This window comes from Semicossyphus pulcher, unplaced genomic scaffold (assembly GCF_022749685.1).
Source record: "Semicossyphus pulcher isolate SPU_LCO1_2020_fin unplaced genomic scaffold, fSemPul1.0.p SCAF_11, whole genome shotgun sequence".
NCBI classification, from domain to species: Eukaryota; Metazoa; Chordata; class Actinopteri; order Labriformes; family Labridae; genus Semicossyphus; species Semicossyphus pulcher.
Genome location: NW_027211615.1, coordinates 10,286,995 through 10,311,837, shown reverse-complemented (window position 1 = coordinate 10,311,837; position 24,843 = coordinate 10,286,995). Strand labels below are relative to the sequence as shown.

The following is a 24,843-nucleotide window of genomic DNA, read 5'->3' as shown; positions in this document are numbered from 1 at the left end:
GGCCTGCAGCTCTGTGTCTTTGAAATCTGGATGGTTTGATGGCTATAATTTGCTTAAAATAACAGCAATAAAAGTTATGAAGCTGTAAATGCCTGAATGCTTAATATACCAAGATGAAACAGGAAACAGCCTTTGATTTTGGAGCTTTCAAGAACGTATTGGGTTTCTTTGGAATGCGCCTTGAGGTTTTGTTGCAGATATATCTCTATTATACACCGATCAGCCATAACATTATGACCTAATATTGTGTAGGTCCCCTATTTGCCACCAAAACAGCCCTGAACCATCGAGGCATGGACTCCACTAGACCTCTGAAGGTATTTGGCACCAATACATTAGCAGCAGATCCTTTAAGCCCTGTAAGTTGTGAGGTCGGGCCTCGGTGGATCGGACTTGTTTGTCCAGCACATCCCACAAACGCTCGATTGGATTGAGATCTGGGGAATTTGGAGGCCAAGTCACGTTTGAATTCATTTTCATGTTCCTCAAACCATTCCTGAACCATGTTTGCTGTGTGGCAGGGCGCATTATCCTGCTGGAAGAGTCTACTGCCATTAGGGAACACTGTTTCCATGAAGGGGTGTAGTTGGTCTGCAACAATGTTTAGGTAGATGGTTCGTGTCAAAATAACATTCACATGAATGGCAGGACCCAAGGTTTCCCAGCAGAACATTGCCCAAAGCATCACACTGCCTCTGCCATAGTGCATTCTGCTGCCATGTCTTCCCCAGATAAGCGATACAATGCACCCAGCCATCCACATCATGATTCATCCGACCAGGTCACCTTCTTCCATTGCTCCGTGGCCAAGTTCTGATGCTCATATGCCCATTGTAGGCGCTTTTGGTGGAGAACTGGGGTCAGCATGGGCACCCTGACTGGTCTGCAGCTATGCAGCTCCATACGCAACAAACTGCGATGCTCTGACACCTTTCCATCAGAGCCAGCATCAACTTTTTCAGCAATTTCAGCTTCAGTAGTCCATCCGTGGGATTGGACCACACAGGCCAGCCTTGGCTCCCCATGGGCGTCAATGAGCCCATAATCCTGTCGTCAGTTCACAGGTTTTCCTTCCTTGGACCACTTTTGGTCAGTGCTGACTACAGCAGACCGGGAACACCCCACAAGAGCTGCAGTTCTGTAGATGCTCTGACCCGGTCGTCTAGCCATCACAATTTGGACCTTGTCAAAGTCGCTCACATCCTTTGTGCTTTCCCGTTTTTCCTGCTTCCAACACATCAACTTGAAAATGTTTACTTGCTGCCTAACATATACCACCCACTGACAGGGGCCACTGAAGCGAGATAATGGTATTCACTTTACCTGTCAGTCAGTGGTCATAATGTAATGGCTGATTGTGTATCTCTACAGGAGTTCCAAGTATGAGTTTTAGTCATGCAGCCTGTTGATTATCACTAAAACACAGTGTAAACAGGCACTTTTCTGGCGTTAAGCTAAGCTACAGTATAATCTGTTAACATTCTGCGTTATTATCCATTCTTGCCCAGTGCAAGAGGCTTTACAAACAAAGCAACATCAAAGTGCCTTACATGAGTAAGCAGCTGATTGATAAGCAGCATTAAGCTGTGCTATTATAACACGTCAGTTATAGTTCAATCTGCGGTGCATTGTTCAGGCTCCAGGCTCGGCCAATGGGAGGAGGCGGCATCTTTCAAAAGCAGGGGGAAGCCCTGAGCATGAGTAACAGACCTCTACCTCCTCTCGAGTTCTCCCACCTGCCCTCCATTCAAGTCTGAAATCCCTGTCGAACTCACTCTACGCAGAGTCCTATGAGAAAGGACAGACAGGTAAGATTGCACTGGAGGCTCCAGCTGGGGGAGATCACTTTATATAGAAGCAATAAAAGAATGTTTTTAAGCATGTTTACTCTCACTCTGCTGTAAGACTCGCATCGGTATGCAACCTGGCCTACGTTGAGACTAATCAGTGATTCCCAGGGAGGAAAGTTCCTTCTCCAGCAGGGCTCTTTCTCTGGCATGTTGACACAACACAGTGGGCCTTCACTAATCTCCATCATACCTGACCCCCTCCATCGCCGGGTCAGACTTAAGGGTCATCACATGACCGCAAATGAGGAGCTAACAATCACAAGGGCTGCTGATTTCTAGCTTTGCAAGTGGCAGAAAGATTGTGATTGCAACTGGAAATCAGACATTCTTGCCTCTTGAGTCGCATCATGTGAGAAGCCGCCATCTGTCTTGGATGTTGGATACGAAAGGCAGTCATCTGCAAACAAGTTCATAACAAATCCCTACGCTGCTTGTGCAGAGATTAAACGGACCTTACAAGCCATTTCTCGACAAGAGCGACCTGTTTGTACACGAACGGCACAGCGACCGCATCCTCCTGTCTTTTAAATGACCGAATAAACAAACCAGCAGACATAATAGTGCGCCGCTTTTGTTAAGGGAAAGGGCAGAAAGCTAGTTAAGGAAGGAGTCTGCCCACACATGAAAAGAAACAGGGAGGAGAAGGGAGAAGCAGAGACGCCTGGGTGTTCCTCCAGCATTGTTCGGCCTTCTGCCTCTGAGGGACACCTGTCATTGGCCGGGCGGTTTACACAGGTGCCTTTAACCCCGCCTGATTTGTCGGCCTTGAAAGGAGGCTTCAGTCAACAGGTAGCGTGAAGGGAACAATAGTGACGATCCTGAAGACGAGAGAGGGAGAGAGAGACTGAGAGTGAGTGGGAGGAGGGTGGGATACAGAAAACACACCTGAGGGTTTGTGTGAGATAATCTGTTTGCCTTTACTCACAGCCCCACTTTGAAGGGTGGAGGAAGGCGTATCAAGCTGTTGCTCAACGATCCCCCTCTCAACAAACCCCTCCTCCTTTGTGAATTCAGTCCTCTACCTTCAGTCCTCTCCGTTTCACCCTCTTCATAACCTCGGCCTGGTTTCCATGGCTGCTCTGCCGTCAGTTAACTGGAGGGCGGCACAAACCCGTGGTCTCTCATGGCACTGGCCCTCTGCCAAGAACCAGCCCTAATAATGTGATACTGTTACACCAACAACCACACACCCTGGCCTCGAGAGCCAAGCAGCGAGGCTTGTTCCTACCACGCTGTTTGTGTTGACGTTTGAATGCATGGGTGTGTGTGTGGTCTCGCTGCCAGGGGAAATGCCAAGATCTCTCTCTCACCCTGTGAGGAATGTGGCAGGCAGAGCCGACCTGTGTGTAAGCAGGAGATTACTGAGGAGGAGGAGAAACTGGTAAAGCTCAGACAAATGAGAGAGAATCAAAAATATCAGTGATGCCAGAGTTACACTTTCACAGAAAGGATCCTGTGTCAGAACATACGTAGTATTCATATTTCTGTCTTGCTGCCTCTCAGTCAGGCTTTTTAGTGTTACTTTAATTTGTTATTTTTGTCCTAAATAATTTGTCTTTTTAATAAATCTATCCACCCATTTGATTTGATGGTGTTAAGGTGTTTTTTGTGATTGATGTGGGTCAGTCTGTGGATTGCTGTTCGCCACATAGGGTGCCTCATGGTGGGGGAAACAAATTACGGCTCATCCAGGATCGAACATCCATGAGGTTATAGGTAGAGGTGTGTGTTTTTGTGTCTGACGTTGAAAAGAAGTGGTGAGTATTCCTTCTTTGATGGCGGATGTCTTTTAGATTTCAATACATCTTTTTGCATTCAGAAGAAGCTTGTAGTTGTTTGTTTTATGTTTGCCTTATACCTTGTGTTGTCCTTCTTTTTTACTCATTCCCTTATCCCCCTGATCCACTAGCCATTTCTAGGGAACAGCCATAAAATAAAAGCATCCTCATTTCATGTCAAATTGGGTGAAAAAAACATTGAGTTTTGCACAGAGAAAATCTCCCATCATTCAAATTGTATATCTCAATTTATTTCAAGATTCCTATCTGAAAACCTTTAAAAAAATCTACGCTGCAATGTAAAGACAGCTGCCTTTGTTTGCTTTTCCTTCTTATTTTATCTGTGGCATGCAAAAAATCTCTAAATAAACTCAAAATAATGCTGGATGTGCACCTGCTCTCTATTTTCACCACCCAGCCACAGGTGGAAACCTGTTACTGAGAGCAATGCTGGTTTAATAACCAGCTCTATTTAGAGACAGGCCGACCTTTCAAACGCCGGAGAATGTCTCTTGTTTCCCTTCCTCTTTTAAACCGTGGCCATGGTGATAAAGGGACAATACGTGTGCGTGCGTGTGTGCATGCATGCTAACGTGTGTGTGTTAGCTAACACTGTTTATTTCCTCTTCCCTACCAAACACTAACCAAATACAGGTAATTGAATGGCAGTGTGTCCACGGTGTTAGCATGTGTGTGTGTTGACTTATCTGTTAATGTGTTTGCAGAGCACTTGAAGAGAAGCTTGAGGAAGTTGATTTGGAAGTTGTTTCCCGCTGTTGAACGAGTAAAAGAGTAAAAATAGTAGGATTTGAATAAATAACTTAATTAAATGTTCTTCAATATCTCTCAATTTAGATGGATACTATCTGGCCTTTAATAAGGTTGGTTTTGGAATTAAACAATTGCTAAAAAGTTCAGAAAGAGCTAGCTCAAGCTAAGGCTAAACACTCTCTGTCTCTTCCTCGCTTCAGCTAGCTCACAAATGCTCCAGAAAAGTCCAGAAAGACTTTATATGACAGTGTCCAGGGGATCAGCTCCCTCCTTTATCTGTGCTTCCTCTCCCAGGCAGGAATGTTAATGGTGGCTTTGTGATGGCTTCAGTTATCCTGTGTGACTGACAGGCTGACTGGCAGCTCTCAAAGAGACCCTTGATGGGAAAGTAGCGTTAGCCCAAAGACTTCAGTGTTGTAGAAGAATGAGAGCTTTTATTTGATTTGAAGCAGCGTCCGAGGTTAAATGAGAGTTCACGTGGTGCTTGTTCCGTCAAATGGTTTATGTAACATTTCCATTCATAGTTTTGGTACCAGCTTGTTTTGTTTGGTGCAAGTAAACATGGTTACTAGCAAGCTAATAACATGCTAACGAAATTGAGCCTGAAGAGCATTAAAGCTAAAAGAGGGCAAGGTTAAGCATGATGTATTGGTCTGTGTTAGGTCTGTTGAACAGCTCATCACACTGCCAGAATTATGAGGCTCCTAAATAATTCATAGATACATTAAATAATCTAACAGTCAAACAGCCTGGTAACATGTTTGCACAGCTAGCTTGCCTGAAAATGCTATCAGAACTTATATCTGTAGTAAAACGCCCAGTCAGCAGGTATGTATGCGCTAAATCCATGTGTAAAAAAGTGTAATAATGCCAGGCTTTAAATGATCCTTGGCAGGTATTTTTTAATATTGAACACAGTAGCTATACTCTTCAGCCATGACCCGAGGGCTGACGCTAACAGCTACATAAGCTAAAGCATTACCCTCGCTGTGTTGTTGCGGTATTCGAGGCCTGGAGGCGTCTTCTAGATGTAAGCAGTGATCTGTCAGGGCTTGCTGATATGCAGCACTACCAAATGTCCATGGAAACCCTGCATTATTAAACAAAACAGACCATGAGAGTACATAGCATGCAGCCGATCCTCTTGTTATAGTAGCTTGAAATTAGGCTAATTTAGCTAGTAGCTTAGTTTGTCCTGCACATACAATGCAAATTATGCTTTTAGGCTGCCATATTAACAAGTCTGTGCCATTTTGCTGTCTCATAGGTTACTTGTCCAAAGTGTTGAGGAACTACACCGAGCAGGCCTGTGACGGAGACTTCCTGTCTGTTCGCTGCCCGCCCCGCACCACCATCACCGTCCAATCAGCTTTCTACGGAAGGAAAGGTGCCTCTGACCCCAACCAGTGCCAGCAGAGCTACCAGGCCCTCTTCAGTTCTTATAACGCTCGAGAGGATGACCGATATTGTTCTGTGTCCACAGCATTGCAGGTAAATCACAGAGCCCAGGCATTCCTGCATTGCATTGTTTTCTATCAGAAAGTTAAACTTTTGGTTACTTTTCTTCTTTCCTTCCTGATAACTAGAGGACATATTTAATTAGAGTTTTCCAAGGCCTCTCTACAGGTCTTTTAAATCAATCTCTCGTGTCTTCCATTTGTGCGAGATCTTGATCTTCTCTTGTTTTTGGCACTCCTCCCTCTGTTAATCTGCTCCTCAGACACAAACACAACCCCTGTTTTGGCCTGCAGACCCTCCTGAGAGAACGAGTCCTGTAAAACGTTCAAATTGGCCGAGGGTTATATGGAGGACCACTGATTATGTAATGTTTTGTGAGGATGTTTTCCGGCAAATTACACTCTCTAAAGAGGAAGCCGGCTTGTATGTTCCCATGACACAAAGCGATTTCATGGGGTCTTTGCCTTTGCATCCTCTCCTAAATTGGGATGCGGCTGGACCAGAACCCCCGCTTTGCAGCACCAATACAAACACACACAAACACATCCTGTTCAGCATTCATTCGGCTGTTTGGTTTATTCTTAGCCAGTCTGCCTTCTAGCGTCGAACGCCCTCCGTTTCCATAATAGACGGGAGAGCCATGAATGCACAGACACAGAGAGAGCATTGTGCTGAAGTGAGAGAATGACTGACTGCTGCGCCACCCACATTAGTACAACCCTGAGGAATCCCATTGTACCACCTGTTCATGACCTTTGGCCTGCTGGTATTTCAGTATAAAAGTCTCAATATATAAACGCTTAGTGGAAGGGTATCCCAGCTAGGAAGACAATTATTTTTTTTTTATTATTTATTCATTTTTTAATCAATGAAATGTTCATAAATATAGATAAATACCATAAACTTGGGATGCACAATATTATTGGTACATTATCGGTATCTGCAGATTATGGCATGAAAATGGATGACGATATGTCATTTTTCTGCCGATATTTTCTACCGATAAAACAATGCTTTAATTAGGCCTAGATGCTCGATGATTCCCTAAAAAAAACTTGACGTAATGCTATGACATTAACTCTGCGTGAGTGTGCGTGTGCACTGCATGCACTACGCCTCTTCCTTCAAGTGTGAAGAAGGGTGCAAGATGTTTGCGGCATGGCAGTTTTTTTAAAGTTTCCGAAACAGACAGCAAGGTTGCTATTTGCAATAGTTGCTCAGCATCAGTCATGCGAGGAGGGGCCAGATCTCATCATCCTAGTCTAAGCTGTATGAATCTTACAGTTTTATTTGAAAGAAAATGTTACATACAGATAAATATGTACATAACCTAAGTTTAAGTAGTTTTCTTATATTGCCCAGTGAATGTGCACATTTTAAAAAGCACTGTATTATGTTATTTCTGCATCTGCCAGTGGGCCACTACAATAAGAGTTAGCATGATATCAATTCCACTACAGAGGAGACTTGATGTTCTCTGCAACTAGGTGGAAAAAAATACCTAATATATTGGTATTAGAATTGGCAATCAGCAAAAAGGGTTGGAAAATATCGGCATATCAGATATCGACAAAAAGTCCAATATCGTGCATCCCCACCTTAAACACTACCACACCAACAGCCTGTTGCGGTTTTAACCTTAATAAGCAGTAAGTGTGATTTTTGCATTACTGAAATAAAAGTGGTTTCACAACAGAGAAAAATTGACAACATAACTCTAATACAATTTGTTTTCAGCGTCACAGCAGATTTGTTTATTAATTGCACGCTGCTTTGCATCCGAGTAATCCCAAAGACACCTCTTTTCAATGTGTTTAACTGCCAAGTGGCTTTTGTGTCCAAACTTGTGATGCAACCCATTTTAGCTTATTCAATTACATACTTACTCATAGTTACAAAACCTATAAACTCACACTAAGCTGGTGCAATCCAGTTCTGCCTCCTGAGCACAAGATGTTGTTGTTTTTGTGCAGCCAGCAGTTTAAAAACTCATTAGATTAGCAGCAATGTAAACAGAGAAAAACTGTGTAAACTTACATCCGAGAAGCTTAAACAAATTCGATTATACAAATAAGTGCAAAAGGATTTTCTGTAAAGTAACTAATTAGTTAAATGACTAATTGTTCCGCTGAGCCGAGTAATCCTTACATTGCAGATCTGTTAGCAGCATTAAGCATTAAAGTACTTTTAATAGGTTCTGAGTGTGTAGCCTTATTGGATGTGAGGTTTGTCCCTGTTCAGTCACGCTATGAGCATTATGTTCCTACAATGACATGTTATACAGAGATCCTACATATCCCTAATTATTCTTTCTTTACTTAAAATATGATCCTGGCTTTATTTAACATTTTTCTTATTGTCAAAAAGATCAAAACCAACAATGTGTTAGTTTCATCTCTTTATACATTATTTTTTATTTACTCTGTTTGCAACATCACAGCCACATAATTTCCAACTAGAGATCAAGAATATATAGCAATTATTTTTAAAGTCTAACTATTTTCCTACGGCAGCCACACAATAGTTTTTAGTAAATGCTACTCATACAGGAGTATGTAGTGCATTTGTTGGGGACTATTTTCTGCCCTGGATCAGGTGCTTTTGTGATTATTTCCAGCAGGTGTACGTGGGACAGATTCAATTTAAACAAAAGCAAACTTGTGAATTGTAATGAAGAAAAATGTCAGCTAGTAATGGGCAACAGTGGAGGTCTACTGCACAGGAGAATACGCTAAAACAGGCCAGGATACTTTTATTGTTAGTTTAGGCCTGATCTGGTCATCATGCTGATCCTTAAAGTTTGCATTCATTTGTCATTAAAATCACTCAGAAACAGGACCTTGATGTGAGTTTATTCTGCATTAAGTAGAAAGATACAAACATTCCTTATTGTCCCCTCATCATTCCACGATATTTTGTAACAAAAACCTCCTTTAATGTTAAATGTCGGGGAAGGCTCTGCACAGAATCCACTCATTCCTCCAGCGAGCGGGGATTTCAGTCCGGGAGAGTGCATTGTGTAGGAATGTGCTCACCTGGGCTCCAGCCGGCTAAAGAAGATGAAACCAGAGACGCAAAAGGATGCCAGGAAATGAGTGGAGTGGAGCTTTACAGAGATTTCTTTCTCCTGTTCTCTTATTTCTCTTACCTGCTCCTCTCCTGCATATTCCCATGGCAGCCACAAGCAGCCCGTTTGAAGTGGTTTTAGGTTTTCCTGCTGCCGGTCTCGCCATCGTTGGCTTTTTGTTCTCTTTCTAAACCTCTCTTTGGTCATGTCCCGCTCTCTGTCACTCTTTCCCTCTGTAGAAAATGCTGGACGAGTGCCAAGACAGAAGGAGCTGTCAAGTCCTTGTCAACAGCCGCGTGTTTGGGACGGACCAGTGTCCCGGCAGCAGTAAATACCTCATTGTCTGGTACAAATGCAGACCTAGTAAGTCCCTCAACACCTCCGATCCTGACTGTGACACACATTTCTGTCCCTATCTGTGCTGTTTTTTTCTATTAATTTCTTACACATTTCCACATTAAGACAGAAGTTCATACAGCTCAAATTTTAGAGAGCATCTTTAACTGATCAACTGACGTACCAGATGATTTACATAGAGCAAGTACATGTGTTGCTTTGTATTGAAAATCCTTGACCATTTACATATAATTTACTGTAACTAACATTCTCAGTTGTTAAGTGCACAGAAAACAAAACACTTATAGATTTTTCTTATGGTCTTCATCCATCCATCATCTATACCCCTTTTTCTGTTCAGGGTCACAGGGGGGCTTGATCCTATCCCAGCCGTCATTGGGCGAGAGGCGGGGTACACCCTGGACTGATCGCCTGTCAATCACAGGGCTGACACATAGAGACAGACAACATTCACACCTACGGTTAATTTAGAGTCACCAATTAACAAGCATGTCTTTGGACTGTGGGAGGAAGCAGGAGGGAACCCACACAGGCACGGGGGGAACATGCAAACACAGAAAGGCCCACTTTGTCTGAACCAGGATTCGAACTAGGAACCTTCTAGCTGTGAGGATAGAAGACAGTACTGCCGTGCAGCAATCAATTAGGTGGTGATGCCTTCCAAAATAAAGCAGCTTTGAAAGACATTGAAAATGAGACATAGCATCAGAAAGCTATGACAAATGTCAGGTTTGATAAGTCTGCTTATAAGTGTGCTTTAAATGTATTTTATACTAAAATATTTATTAGTCCTCTGGATAGTTTTCCTTATTTAAGAGTGTTACATGAAAATATATTAAATTAGTAAAGTAAAATATATTAAAATATGTAAGTAAAATATATTAAAGTAGTAAAGTAAAATATATTAAAATATATAAGTTAAATATATTAAAGTGTCAACAAATCTCATAAAAAGACCAAAATATTTAGTCAGTCTTTGTAGGTTCCTACTGAAAAAAATCTAACTACAACAAAAAAAAAGCTCACATGGATTTAAGAACACGTTTGGGCATTTGACTAAAACTGTAGAAAATGATCTTTGGGACTATTTTCAGCTGTGGATTAATACACTTTTGATGTGCTTGTGAGAATTTTAGGCGCCAGGATGTTGAATTTTCTCCAAAACAAAAATATCACAGAGTGCAACAATAAGGTTTACTGATGGGTTTTTAGGGACAGTTTTTTTCTTGCTTTGGCATCTCTCCTGCTTCATTTAAAAGATAAAACTCCTTGCGTGCCTCTGCCTTTATCCCTCTGCTTCTCTCTCTGCGTGAGTCAGGAAGCTAAGAGTATCACTCCAGAGGGGAGCCACAACCGCGCAGTAATCCCACCCAGATTCTAGTCTCCATTCACGGCTCAGTGCTGTGCTGAGCCGAGCCGCACCGAGCTGTGCAGCGGTTCACAGTAGAGTGACCAGAAGTGGGCATTAATCCACTGATCCCCCTGCCCTCCCCGCTTTTTCTTTCTCTACCCGACCCCGGGGCCAATCAACAGCTCTTTGTTCACTGTCACTTAACCAATGACTTCTCAGGGGAAGAGAGAAAGGCAGCATGGGGCGTTAGTGAGGTGCAACGGGCAGGTGTCACTGCCTCTGAAAGGAGAGGTGGATGGAGGATAGAGGAAGTGAAGGAGAATAAGAGGGAGGGGGAGAAAACAAGAGTTAGTCCGTCACCAGCGGATATAACAAACCAGAGCTCTCTCTTCTTTCTGCATTCCTGTTCCACTCCCCACATCGATGCAGGAGCGGCTGCTGTTGTGTTTTTATTTGCTGGCCAGTGGAGCTGCTCTGGCTGTCACAGGTCACTGTGGCTGGATGTGTGTGAGGAATGCCTCTGCATGGCTCTACATGTCCACTGAGTAACTCCACCTCTCTTTCTACCTGTTTACGCCCAATGCAGACTTTTGTTAGGCCTGTTTTCTGTGCTTGTTAAAGACTCCCTCCAGACGTTTGAACAAATAAAATAAAACACTGCAAATACTCTATACTCTGAAAATTAGATTTTTGTGGTACGTAGAACTACCTTATTGTTGAAAAGGCAAGATAATACTTTTAGGGGAAACTTGACATTTCTTGCTTCTTTTGTTATTTGTAACATGTTGTCTCCTTCCCCCCTCTCTCCAGACGAGTATAAGAGTAAGGTGGTCTGCGAGGAGGAGAGAATGAGGCTGAGCTGCAAACGGGGGATGCAGATCGCTGTTTACTCTGCCATGTTTGGTCGAACTCAAAAAGGCACCCTGGAGTGTCCCCTGCACCACAGGAGGGCCCCGTCAGTGGGTAAGACACCCTCACTCTCACACTTCGGTGGCGGATAAAGCTAGCTTGGTCTAGCTATGATGTTGGTGTTTACTATGTGGAGCTTGAAGCATCACTAAATTAAAATGGGTTCTACCACTCAAACTTGTTCTCATTTTAACATTAAATGCTATTGAATATTTAGCCTATGTATTTAAACTCTCAAGTGTAACTGTTGTGTAGCTAGCATAGACTGTATAAATAATGGACGTAGTCTCAGTGACGTCACCCATTGGTCGACACGTAACGGGAAACTTAAAATAAACTTCGCAATACACGGCCATAAAGTTCCATAAATCCCACAGAGACAGATTATTTGTCCAAAGTTGTCCAAAACTCCCCAAAAGGCTCCAACAACACAAACAGGAGAAGTTACATTCAGCGTCTGTGTCTGTGTTGACGTCTAGCAGACAGCCAGCAGGATCCACCTGTCAATCAAGTGATCCGGCCCCTATGATTTACGGTTTAATATAATTAAATTCACTCCCCGTACAGTTATCTTGAACAATAAAATTAGCTATTTATAACAAAACCGTTTGTTGTACCAGGCTGTAAACATGTTTATTTCAGCTGTAGAAATTGGCATTTTCCCACCTGCTGTAATGTTATTTCTTGTTTTCTGGAGCCAGCCTCAAGTGGCCACTTGAGGAACTGCAGTTTTTTGCACTTCCGCATTGGCTTCATTTTTCAACACCGGAGGTTGCCGCTTGGTAGCTAGCTGATGAGCTTACGGACAGAGTTAAAGTTAGCCTGCTAATGACCCGTTTAGACTGTAGATAAAAAAGAGGAAATGCAAAATATAAAACACAACTGTCATGACGTCTGACACAAGTGTTTTTTGATATGAATTGATTCATAACATGATAACACAATACACCTGGAATTAAAAAAAAAGTTACAGTTTTGCTAATGACATCAGGCTAAATTACTAATTAGCAGCTAGGTTTGCGTTATTAGATATTGTACTCATTCTAAACTGGATGAAGAGGACTGTAAAGCATATAACTCCATGTACATATATATAAATTATAGTTATTCCTAAATTTGGATTTGAAGTCAAGTTTAACTCATTTCTTGAAGTCTTGAAGTTTCTAGAAGTTTTTACTTTTGGCAGTTAGCCTATGGTACAGCTTGTGATGCTACAGTGACTTCCTGTTAGCTTAGCTTTGATTGTATGGTGCACAAATGTTTCCTATCTACAAATAAACTCAATACTAAACTAAAAACAAAAGAACTATAGGTACATATTAATTAAGTAAAGTCTTTTTGCAATTAGGCTAGTCTGAGTTTGCAAGTTGAACTAGCTTGAAGTTAGCTAGTAGCAACAGGCTAGTATTCACTAAGAACTTCAGTCAGGTAAAGCAATGGATTGAAGGATAGCTAATATGTCCCAGAGGCTGTTTTGCAGTGACCTTAGAGTGATGACAGTCATATTCCTATCAGTGTGTTTGACGTATTATCATTCACTCTGTTCTTAGTTTAATTTTGGGGTCAGTGTGAGGTCAGGGGAGAACTGAGATTTCTTCCATGAAGACACAAGCTGGGAATGCAAATGAAGTCTGCCTGCGTTTGCATGACGTTAAACTGAGTCTCCTTGTCCTGCTAATGTTCTTATACATATTAATGATTAGGGGGAGTGGAGCTGCAGGTCACTCTGAGCTGCCAAGATTTGTCTGAGTGAAAAACATCAGGCCTTATTATGAATGCAGCAGCCTGTACAGACTTTTATTAAAGGATTTAACACGTCGGCACATAAACCTCAGGCTAATGATCACTTCTTATTTATCTTCCGGAATTTTCTGTTTTACATACCTGCGTTATAATTTTTTAACATTGTTAGGAAAGCACTGTGGGATATATAAAAAAAAAAACACAACTCAAGCTCAGGTACACACACACAAACATGCATACACACATTGCCAGGGGAGCTGGGCTGGAATGTAGATCAGGTGTCTCTGTCATCCAAAGCAAAGAGTTTGGCCTGAGAAAAGGGACAGTATTGAGTTTCCTCCAAGTATGTGTGTTTGTGTGTGTATGTGTGAGTGCATGGGGTATCCAGATGTACCCTCAGCCTTGTTTGGGGGAATGTTAATGACTCTAAGCTTGGATCCATGACGAGTATTAGTGCAAACACAGCTACCGTGTTAGCACTGGCCTCTTTCCATGCAGCTCATTTATTTAGTCTGGGCTGCCTATTTGTATATATGTGGTCTATAATGGTGAATAAGTAGCTCAAGAAAGACAACTGTTTTGTGATGGCTTAAAACAACTTGTATAAAGTTGTAAAGGAACGACGCACTTTGGGGCGTTTGCGTCCGTTACCGTCTGTGTTTCAGAGGTGACAGGACGGGGTCAAAAGGCTGACACAGGCGTCAGTCATCGGGTAATTAGAGACACATATAAAGAATGGCATTGTGCGAGCCAGTATGCGTCTGTGTGTGTTTCATTGTATTCAATATGAGCATTCAGGCTTTGAAGCAACTTCAGCCTGTTCTCGCACTGCAGGTGGACTAGGAATGTGCAACAGGTAAGGTGTAGAGTGTAAGACAGGGCCGGCCTGATATCCGGTTTCGCTCTCAGGATTAAATACAGTAGCTGAAATATCCCAGCATTCATTGAAAATGGACTCTACTGTTACAGCTGTACAAAAGCCAGATTAGAGCAGAGGAGCAGCAGTGTTTACTGTCAAATTACATGTTAACTTCAGGCGCATATACATCAGCTGTACACAAACACCTTGTTGTTCCTCTTGTCTTATTATACACCATCATTTTCTGTTTCTTTCATACACACACATACACACTTAAACCACCCACAAACACCTCCTCGGGCTGTTGCACAGTCTAGCGGTGGCCTGGTGGGATTTCCCCTGTCAGCTCCGTCTTTCATGTGGCTCCCATGTCACCAGGAGCAGGAAGTGCGGCTGTCTTGAGTGACAGCTCAGACACACACTGTTAATTATTTTCAAACGCTTTCCCTCTCTTATTCGCCCTCCCGTTCTGTTCGGTGCGGTGTGTTGCCTCGCACCTGTGTGTGTGTGTGGCTCTGTGTCTGAATAATCTTGGGCTGTCAGTGGCATTATGTGCAGGTTTGTTTTGTACCTATTCTGATTTTATGTCTCTATAAATGTGCCAACGAGGGAGGTTATAGTAATCTCCCAAACCGCACGGACCTGGCAACCTCACTGCCGCCTGAGGTGTGAGCTCACACGGCTGGCTGCACCTGCCCAGGTGAGCTCAGCATTGTGCCAGTTAGGAGACATTACAATATACAGCAGCAGGAAATTGCTTGTAGGCTGTTAATATTTAATTTTCCCTGCAAAATATCTCCTCATATCTTTTCTTTCTGTTATGTCCTTGGACTAACAGACACCTGCCTAATAGAGGTAGATTTTCCCTCTGGTGATGATTTCTGGGTCTGATACCGATATCACAGATTGACGATATTGTGGCCGATATATTGAATTAGCTGGAATAAAAACAAACTTTTTCTCAGGGGATTGTGAACCATTTATTTCTGATTATCCGAAAACATACACTCCCACACTGATATCAATGATATAGGGACATATTGGCCGGTAATATCGGCTAACAGATATATCTGTCAGGCTCTGTGTTGGTTGCTTGTTGAACCCAAAGCCCTGGAGAAGTAAAACAACAACAAGTGCATACAGAGGCATGCACGCACGAAAGTACGACCTCTTTGATCTTGTCTGATCCCTGGTTTTGGGGTGGGGTGGGAGTGGTGGATTCGGACAGGTCTCGGCAGCAATAGGGAATCCTCAAAGCAAAGGGGGCCTGCTTCAGCCCTCCTCTCTCATCTGCCCCATTACCATCACACACACCTCTTGACATCTAAATAGCCCCCCATGCTTGGCATGCAGGGTCTCAGGCTGCTTCTTTTTTTGAAGGCCACTGCGCTTTCACTTTTGAGTATGTGCTTCAGACGAAGCCCAAAGCGAGATGGTTCAAACTGTAAGCACGGGCCGGGTTGGTGTCTCGTGTGATCACAGTGGCTTTTAAAAGCCGAGCACGCACAGCTGCAGTTCAAATTTAACGCTACGCTTTTAAAAGGCTGTTCCAGTTGTTAGGGCGCGAGCTGCTGCTCTGTAACTCTATCTGCATGTCTCTGTGACTTTGATGCACAGAGGGCAGATAAGCAGCAGGATGTTTTGGACTCTGCAGATTAGATAAAATGTAAAGCTGTGTGTGTTTAAACCTGTCCTGAAAGAGAAACTGTTGTCCAGCTAAAGCAGGAGTTCAGAATTCAGTTGTCAAATTGCCTGTTCGTCTCAAATTCATTCACATAAAGCCCTTGGCGTGTGCTGTTTCATTCACCCTGTCACGGCATCTGAGAGTCACTTTTCTATTACAAAACAGTTTAATCCAATGACAATGAGTTAAGCTTCTCTATGAAATGATATGTATCGCTGGTGAGTCAGAGTACAAGAGTAGAAGAGTAGCTTTTGACAAGTTCCACAGCCCATTGTCTTGGGAATTCCAGGAAAGGTGTGCGTGGGTGGAATACCTGGAAGATTGTTCTGGAGAATTTCTGGGAAAGGTTGCTGAGAGTGAACTGTATCTGCCTGTGTGTTTGCGTGTTTTTCTGGACTTGTACGTGCATAGATTGTAGTCCTATAATTTAATTTGACAGTCCACCAGCATACACTGCACCCGCCAAACACTCACCCAACATACGTTTCAAAATAAGGGCTCGGTGACAAGTGAAACTCTGCGATTACAACACAACAAACAAGAGCTACTATTCAACGATATCATGTAACAGCGTTTCTTTGTGAAAGCGAAGAGTACTTCTGTAGAAGTGCTCACGAAGCCACAATCTGAGTCTGATGCTGGTTCCAAGCAAGCAGAAAGTTGGATGTATTGCCGATGACTGATGTGACAAACGGAGCCGAGCAGCAACAAGATGCTGCTGGTACGGGGCAGCGTATCAACACTCCTCACATGCATGCATCACAGAGAAGGGCTCTGTTTTAGCAGGTACCTGCAACTTTAAGAAGCTGTGGGTCATATGAGGAAAAGTTATACCTCCTCCCTTTCCCTCGGCCACTGCGTCTCTTAACTGTGGACCGTCTCTTCTGAACCATAGGACTGTCCTTGTTTGATGGTGGGAGGCTAGAGGGTGGGTGCACACAGGCTTGGAGGTGGTTGAGGGTAAAGGTTAGAGGTATCAGGGGTTATTCATGCCTATTTTCCTCAGTGTGTGTGTGTGTGTGTGTGTAAGAGAGAGAGGGCTGCTTGTCTGTTATAGCCATTAATGAGAGCCAGAGGAGGTCAGACCCTGAGGAATGCTTTTTAAACTGCATAGAAATGCTGTGTGTGTCAGAGAGCGAGCCAGTGGATAAAGAACAAATGTGTGCGTCTCCATCATCTTGTCTCTAGAACCAGGCCGGGCCCCATCCGTCCCCTGCTCGGCTAATCACCCAGTGAGGGAATCAAAGCAGCAGCTAATAGTGTGTCTGTCAGTGCGCTCCCCTGTCACAGAGGAAGGTTCTCAGCGTGGCACAGCAGCTCAAACGAGCCCTCTGGGGAGGAACAGAGGGAGGGAGGGCAAATGAAAGGACGTCAGGCGGACCAGGAGGTCACAGTGCTGCAGCATCTGCACATAGACTGTAGCATTGATATACATATACACACACTTACACAGACCGAGGGGCATTTTTAAGCAGTAGTCATTTTGACAAAGATTATTGCAATTATTGCTATTTTTTTAACCTATTTTCTCAATTTAATTGACAAAATGATTATTTGATTATACTGAAAGAATGAATGAAATAAAATAATATTGCACCACTGGTCTCAGTCATGATCAGAGGGATAATACTACTACTACTACTCTGATAAAATGGCCCCACCACACGCAGAAAAAAACATTTTTTTTCTCACTTGAATAAACATTTTGCAGACTCTACTGATAACCACATTGTTGTTCCACATGTTTTTTTGGGTTTGTATTTATTGATGGAAACTGATGCAGGCATGTTTCCGCTGCACATAACAAGCACACACAGTATGTGTGCCTGTATGGGGAGACGGGAACCAAAACATCAGCTGCATTCACTTCTTTGGGGACACTAAAACATCCGTTTCAAAGCACCAGAGAATTTTGTTTTCCCAAAGAGAAATCATAGTGCTGCAGTTTCCTCATCCGTCACCATCAATGAATCCACACTTGTCCCGTTTAAAGCTCCCGTGAGGAACTTTCGGTTTGTGTTGATTTTGGCGCCCCCTGTGGACAAAGCCGTACCTCTTATCTCTTTGATGATTTTGTCCTGTACATGCTTAAGTGGTGCTTTCTTTAGCAGTCATATGTATCACTCACGTTACATTGTTTCCCTGTAAAATGTAAACAAAGGCAGTGTGCAGTTAATTACTTCGTCTGACACCTACCCCCGCGCCAGCAGTTTCGGGCAATAAAAACAACTATATAGAAATAATCAGTCTTGTCCCTGATGGTCTGGTTTGATTTTGTAGCTCATATAGAGTAAAATAAGTGACTGTGGGAAATGTTCAACCTTTGAGGTGTCTGACTAGTTATCCAGTTTCACTCAGTGGTTCCCACAAACCTCACGACATCCTGGTTGGGAATTCCAGTGTTGACAATATCCATGACCACTGCATTGCCCTCCTTCACTTCCTGAATGAGACATTTGCCCTTTGACCTGAGCCCATAATTTGTTATGGACTGTTAATGTGTTAGTCAAGCCTTACCCAGCCTGTTACCTCTACCTTTCTGATCTTTGGGACCGGACAGGGCTGACAGGGCAAGAGCCCAATGTCCATTTTCAAAGGGTCTTCTTCTTGTGTTGTTTTTTAGGGGTCAAATGGGCCGTGAGGGCAGAGGAGGCATCCATCCTGTTCAGATTCAAATAAGACGAAGCAGGAGATTCTTCTGGAGATTCTTCTGACTTTTTAGAGAGTCACAGAAGTGCATGATTAATATCTGCTGCAAATAGTCTGCTTTTTCTTATTTTGCTTTTTATTCTCTACGGCTTTGTGTCTTCACTTTCTGATAGAAACACACTGTTAACACAACTTTAACACTCGATAACTCAGCGTTTAAGTTTGACAAACAGAAACGCAGTTACCACATTTGGTAAACCTTCATTGTAGACAGATTGGATGTAATTTTTTTAAATGTATTTACACTCGAAAAGCTGAAAATAAAAAAAAACACACATTTGTAAACAATACACTGATATATATAAAGTTTATTTACACCCATTGCATTGTAGAGTCTGCAAGTCTTATAACAACACATAAATGCACTTACAGTATACTTATAAATATCATGAGAATGAATCTATATACATGAAATCTCAAATTATTATTTTTTTCTTATTTTTTATTTTAAACATTAAAGCGAGTTGTAAATTTTTGTTTACAGTCTTTCACAGAGAGCGCGCTGCAACCGACCAAATCATGTAGACAGCATGAAAACTGCGTGTAGTTTTTGTCAGTTGTCTATTTTGTGTAGACAACTGACACACAGTAGACGACGGGTGGCTGTGGCTCAGTGGTAGAGTCCGTGGTCTCATTGGGAAGGTTGGGGGTTCGATCCCTGACTGTCGAAGTGTCCTTGGGTAAGACCCTAAATTGCTCCCGGTGAATGGGCATAGATACTGATTGGAGACTGGCACTTAGGCCTTTGCCATCAGTGTGTGAATGAGTGTGTGAATGAGACATGTAGTGTAAAAGCAGCTTTGAGTTGTTGGAAAACTAGAAAAGCTGTATATAAATACAGTCCTGAGACCACTTAGCATTTAGCATCATATGTAGTTATTGTCCATTGTCTACTGTATAGTTTCCTTAGCTGAATGTGTTCCTCCTCCGTCCCTCCTTCTACTTTCGTCCAAAGTCGCATAGATGCCTAGTCCTGTGAATATCAACACAACACATATAGGTGTTAGAGTGTTGTTCTCTTAAACTGTCTTCCCATCTGTCCTACCCTTCGCACAAACTGTTTCCCTTCAGTGCATACACAGTGCTGGCATAAAGCGCATGTGCGGTGAGAGAAAAAAGCGCTGCACGGCTTGAGAGAAAAAAACGCTGCACGCTGGTATTGTTTCTATGACAACCATTAGTTTAACTTACTACACAGCTAACAACAAGCTTACAACGCGTAGGCCGATAAAAGCACAACACTTAGCCTACCAGCAACATTTAGTGTCTGGCCGATCCTCCACAAATGGGCTTTTCAGTCTCTGTTGTGATACAGTTTGTACAGAAACGACCATTACAACTTGCTCCTCCATGTTTGGTGGTAACCAGAGTGACAAGTGGCGCGCCCCACCTGATTGGTTGCCTGAAAAAAGGTGTTGATGACACCAGCGCCTTTCTAAAAAGTTCAGAGATTTTCAACTCGAAGCTCTTGGAGCGGCCGCACAAAAAAGGCGGAGCGCTCTGAAAAAATACGCTGACATGTGGACACGGGGCCTAACGTTACCTTTAGCGAGCTAAAAATATTAGCTAGTAAGTCATGTCAGCAGAGGAGACTGTGGGAAGCTGTGGGACTTTGTTTTATTCTTATTTATATGAGAGTCAATCAATTAATCGAAGAATAAAAAAGAACAACCAATGAATCAATCATGTTAATAATCATTTGTAGTACAGCCCTTGTTGTCCTGCTTTATCAGCTGCATCTTCAGTATATCATCTTCTGAAGTCCCGTTTTTGATGTGAGACAGGAAGGAAGTGAGAGCGGAAAGAGGAAAAGAGCCCCATCTGTCCGTCATCCCTCTGCACAGGATGAGAGATGCAGACCAGAGGTGCTTAGTAATGATTTATGAGAGCCACATCCATTACTCTGTCTGGTGTCCAAACACTCACTCACACACACACACTCACTTACACACACACACACACACACACACACACACACACACACACACACACACACATGTGGGATCAGGTATCCTTTAGACAATGTGAGGCCCCAGTAAGGTTTCTGTATGTGGGGCTGATGTGGACAGAGGCTCCACCATGAGAAAGCCTTTATGGGAAGTAGTGTGTGAGAGGTCCCCCTGTCACTACAGAGTGTGTGTGTGTGTGTGTGTGTGTGTGTGTGTGTGTGTGTGTGTGTGTGTGTGTGTGTGTGTGTGTGTGTGTGTGAGCTTGGGTGTTCATTTCTGGCGTAGTTGACAGTGACTCATGTCGTCCTTTTGTGCCTGAAGTGCTACCTGTCCATCAAACACACACATCAGCAAGGTCATTAGAGCCTCACTCGCATAATGATCAGTCAATACGTCTAAAATAAGAATATGTGGTTCTTTAGACTGTTTCTGTTGTGATCTGGTGACGACAGCAGTATAAAGTTGCGATTAGGAGTTTTTCTCTCTGCCGTTTTAATAATTAAAGTATAAATGACATGAAAGAAATGCCAAAGCTTCTAACAGACTCCAAATGTTGTCTCTCTCTGTCTTTTAAACTTCTAACCAGGTCCACATTTAGCCTCACTCTGGCTCATTTACATGATTTTATCTGTTGATGACTGAGCTCTGTACCTGTCAAATTTACTATGGTTGAAATATGGAGGTTTACAGGTCCTAGAATTGTCTATGTTGTTATTAAGGTAAATATGTAATTTGGTGCCTGTTATAGTGGAACAAAGTTCACAATGTCTGGAGACAGTTGATGTCGGAGCTCAAACATTCAAATTTTTACAAGGACATTACAGCAGAGATGTTTCCGTCAGAAGATTGCTCAGGGTGCTGGTTTAGCTCAGTGTGTAGAACAGGTGCTTCACATACAGAGGCTAAAGTCCTTGACGCAGCGGCCGCAGGTTCGACTCCGCATGTCACCCCCCACTTCCTTCTCCCCCTGTCTCTCTTCAGCTGTCCTATAAATAAAGGCAAAAATGCCCAAAATATAATCTTACAAACTGCTTAAGCTTTGATAATGTGCAGATTGTTCTATTGATTGATAGTTTTGGTCTCTGGCAATAATGATTAAAAAATATTCCCATCATGAACGCAGAACTTTAAAGTTGACAGTCATAATGCTTGTTTTGTCTGACTAACATGTTCATATTTGAGGAGATAAAAACCAGTGTGTTCTTTGGTGTTCAGGCTTAAGTAATCAATCATGTCATACAAATAATTTCACAATTAATTTGACATTATTTGACTATTTGATTAATCAACTAATCGTGTCACATCTACTCTATTTCCCCCTTTAATAATCACCTAATGGGGTGGACGGTAGCTCAGTTTTGGGAACCTGACGGTGGCCGGTTCATGTCCCGGTAGAGACCGACCATAAAATTGGGGCTGGTAGCTGTCAGTTCCTTTCCTTGAGCAAGGCACTGAGTCCCCTAACTGCTCGGGGCGCATGTCCATGTGCAGCCCCCTCACTCTGACATTAATGCATGTCTACAGGATTCTGTTTGTGCATGTGTGTATTTCGGGCCTTTGTGTGTGTAGCATGTTTGTACCAACGGAGTGAAGGGTTAATAAAGAATGTCTTCTTCTTCTTCTAATAATAATTAAATCTTTTACAGTAACCTTGCTCACAAATTAGATCACTTGCTTTCTGTTAATTTATATTCATATGGACCATAATATAAAGAAAATGTGTAACCATAATTTAGCCTCAGTCTGGATGTCTTATGTCCGTCTCTCTCTCTCTCTGTGTTTCCGTCAGACTGCCAGTCGTCTGAGGCCCTGCAGGTCCTGACCGCTCGCTGCCAGGGGAAGAAAAGCTGTCTGGTCCGAGCCTCCACCAGAGAGTTTGGGGATCCGTGTTACTCCGGCACCAGGAAGTACCTGAGTGTCATCTACACCTGTGGTGAGTCTCTACTAAAAAAACACCCTTACTGGGGGCTGTGTATTCTTACCACTAGGGGGCGATGTTCACTCACTGATCACATTCAATTAAGTCTTGTCTTTGAGGTTTTAGGAGTGTTTCTGACTTCATAGCTCTTGAGAACAATTAGATATGTCTTTTTATATCGTGTCTTTTCAAGACGTGATGCTGATGATATTTGTACAAAGAGCTGTGCAATATTGATCTTTATAATAGTGGACTACTAACAGGCCATATTGGGATGGTTGCATTATGATACCCTCTGGAAATATTGTGTCCCGGCGACTATCATGTATAATTTGAAATACCTTTATATCAATTTAAAATGATGGTTAAAGGGACAGGGTGTCATTATTACTTTTTAGACCATGCATGAATCTTTGGACTTTAAAGGTAGGTTTTTTTTGTAGTTAGAGGGATCTTGATGAGTAAACAAAAAGTTCAAAGCTTCTAAAATAATCAAATTATTAAATTCAAATTATTAAAGTGAACAGAAAGTAAAACAACCTTTTTTTTTCTTCTGTTACAACTTTTCTTGTGAAGGATGTGGAAATAGGATGGTCTTCCTTTTTATCTGTCCCCCACCCCTGGGCTAATCCTGACCTGTCAAGGCTGCCATTTATTAACTTCACACACACACACACACACACACACACACACACACACACACACGCACACACGCACACACACACACACACACACACACACACACACACACACACACACACACCCATTATCCAGACGCCTCCAGGACCAGGAATTGATCACTCAGCAGCATTGCCTGGATCCCCTCTAATTCGCTAAAATCACTTGCATGTAGACCCAAATCCAGACCAGGGTGACGGTTACCTTCAGCATTTCAGTTTGATTCTTTTCAGTTCTGAATTAGACTTAAAGTTTGCGTCTTAATTGCGTTTTTTGCTGCTATACTACATCTCTTTTCAAAGCTTAAATTAGGATATCTGCTGCTTTATAATTCTAAACTTCTGCTCACACTTCACGGCTTGTTTATCGTCTGTTTTTTAAGATTCAACACCCACACCTTTGTCTCCAAATGTGTTTGTCTGATTGTTCTTCAAGAATCCACTGGACTTTATCTCAGCGACAACCGGTCAAGACAACGCAGACCTCTCAGCTGTGTTTACAGAGTCATTCAGCGTGAGCCTCTCTTATCTGACACTGATAATACTGTCCTAACAGCTCTGGTGCTGCTGAGCAAATGTGCGAGTGTTTGGAGGGTACGCATGGGATGGTGTAAATGTTCAACACATTGGGTGGGGGGTTAAGAGATGGGTGTCCTGGGCTGCGGCGGGTTAAACGTGAGTAAATGAGTCTGGCTGCTGCAGACATGAAGTCACTGGTTGCTTCAGGCTCCGGCTAAGTGGTGATTTTGGGGGATCCTCTTTCATTGGTGGTTGAGTGTGCGGAGGTTTGACCCCTGTCTGTGTCGGGAGGATGGCTGTCTCCACATGATGGGTTGTATTTATGGGCATGTATGTGTGTGGAAACATGTGCCTGTACAATGTTTTGGTCAGACTGGAAAAATCAGACTACATTAAGTGTAAAGTAAAGAAGTTCCAGTGTGTGTGTGTGTGTGTGCGTGTGTGTGTGTGTGTGTGCGCGCGTGTGTGTGTGTGTGTGTGTCCCACTAAACGAGTAGCATTCCTCTCCGCCTGAAGGAGGTGTTAGCCCACTTAAAATCTTTACTATCCCATCATGACCTAAGTGCCATTTCAGGTGCCTTTGCAGCCTGCTAAGAATACAATGTTATAAAATGTTAATGTGTGCACGCGTATCTGTTAAGCATGTGCATGGGTTACTACTCCACACACGCGCAAAGGCAGGAGTGTGTGTTTGACTCAGAGTATCGGCCATAGCTTGCCTGTGATTTATAAAGCGATCAGCTCCTCCGAGCTCCGGCGTCTTCCCCACACAGCCCCGGGGTCGGACTTGCTCCTGAGCAATAACACAGCAGCAAATGGCCCGGAACCTTCCATCAGTCTCCCTGCAGATCACACACACTCCGACCGGCCGCCACTGTCAGGCTTCATTTAGATCCCCCCTCTTAGAGGAAGTCCCCACGGTGTGTTTGTTTCAACAAAACGGAGCGAGAAATAAGTTTGGAGCAATCTCGCTAATTATTCATAACTAAACTTGGAAATATTTTCCTTCAGTGCAACTGTTAGAGATTGATGAATGAGTCTGCTCGAGGCACTTTCTTCAAAAAGCAAAGTTCCAATATGGCCTCTTTGAAGTTTTTTTCTTGAAACGTTTTGTTGGTTGCTTTGTCAGAGTTTGACGTGCGTCTTTTGAAGCTGCAGGAATGAAAATTCTGCCTTTTTTTGCAGCATTTATCCATGTGCGTGTTTGATGAAAAAGTCCAGATCTGGCTCGTGCTGTATGCAAA

At 42.9% G+C, this 24,843-nt stretch overlaps 1 protein-coding gene across 1 annotated transcript in view; it reads left to right on the top strand.

Moving 5' to 3' along the window:
• Positions 1-24,843, top strand: part of LOC138584211 (protein eva-1 homolog A) — an 88,208-nt gene that overhangs the window by 17,218 nt on the left and 46,147 nt on the right. Inside the window, exons 2-5 of the mRNA XM_069656390.1 lie at positions 5,667-5,890; positions 9,164-9,287; positions 11,443-11,595; positions 22,275-22,418. Of these exons, the coding sequence (XP_069512491.1) occupies positions 5,667-5,890; positions 9,164-9,287; positions 11,443-11,595; positions 22,275-22,418 (645 nt within the window). The remainder of the gene's footprint in view (positions 1-5,666; positions 5,891-9,163; positions 9,288-11,442; positions 11,596-22,274; positions 22,419-24,843) is intronic.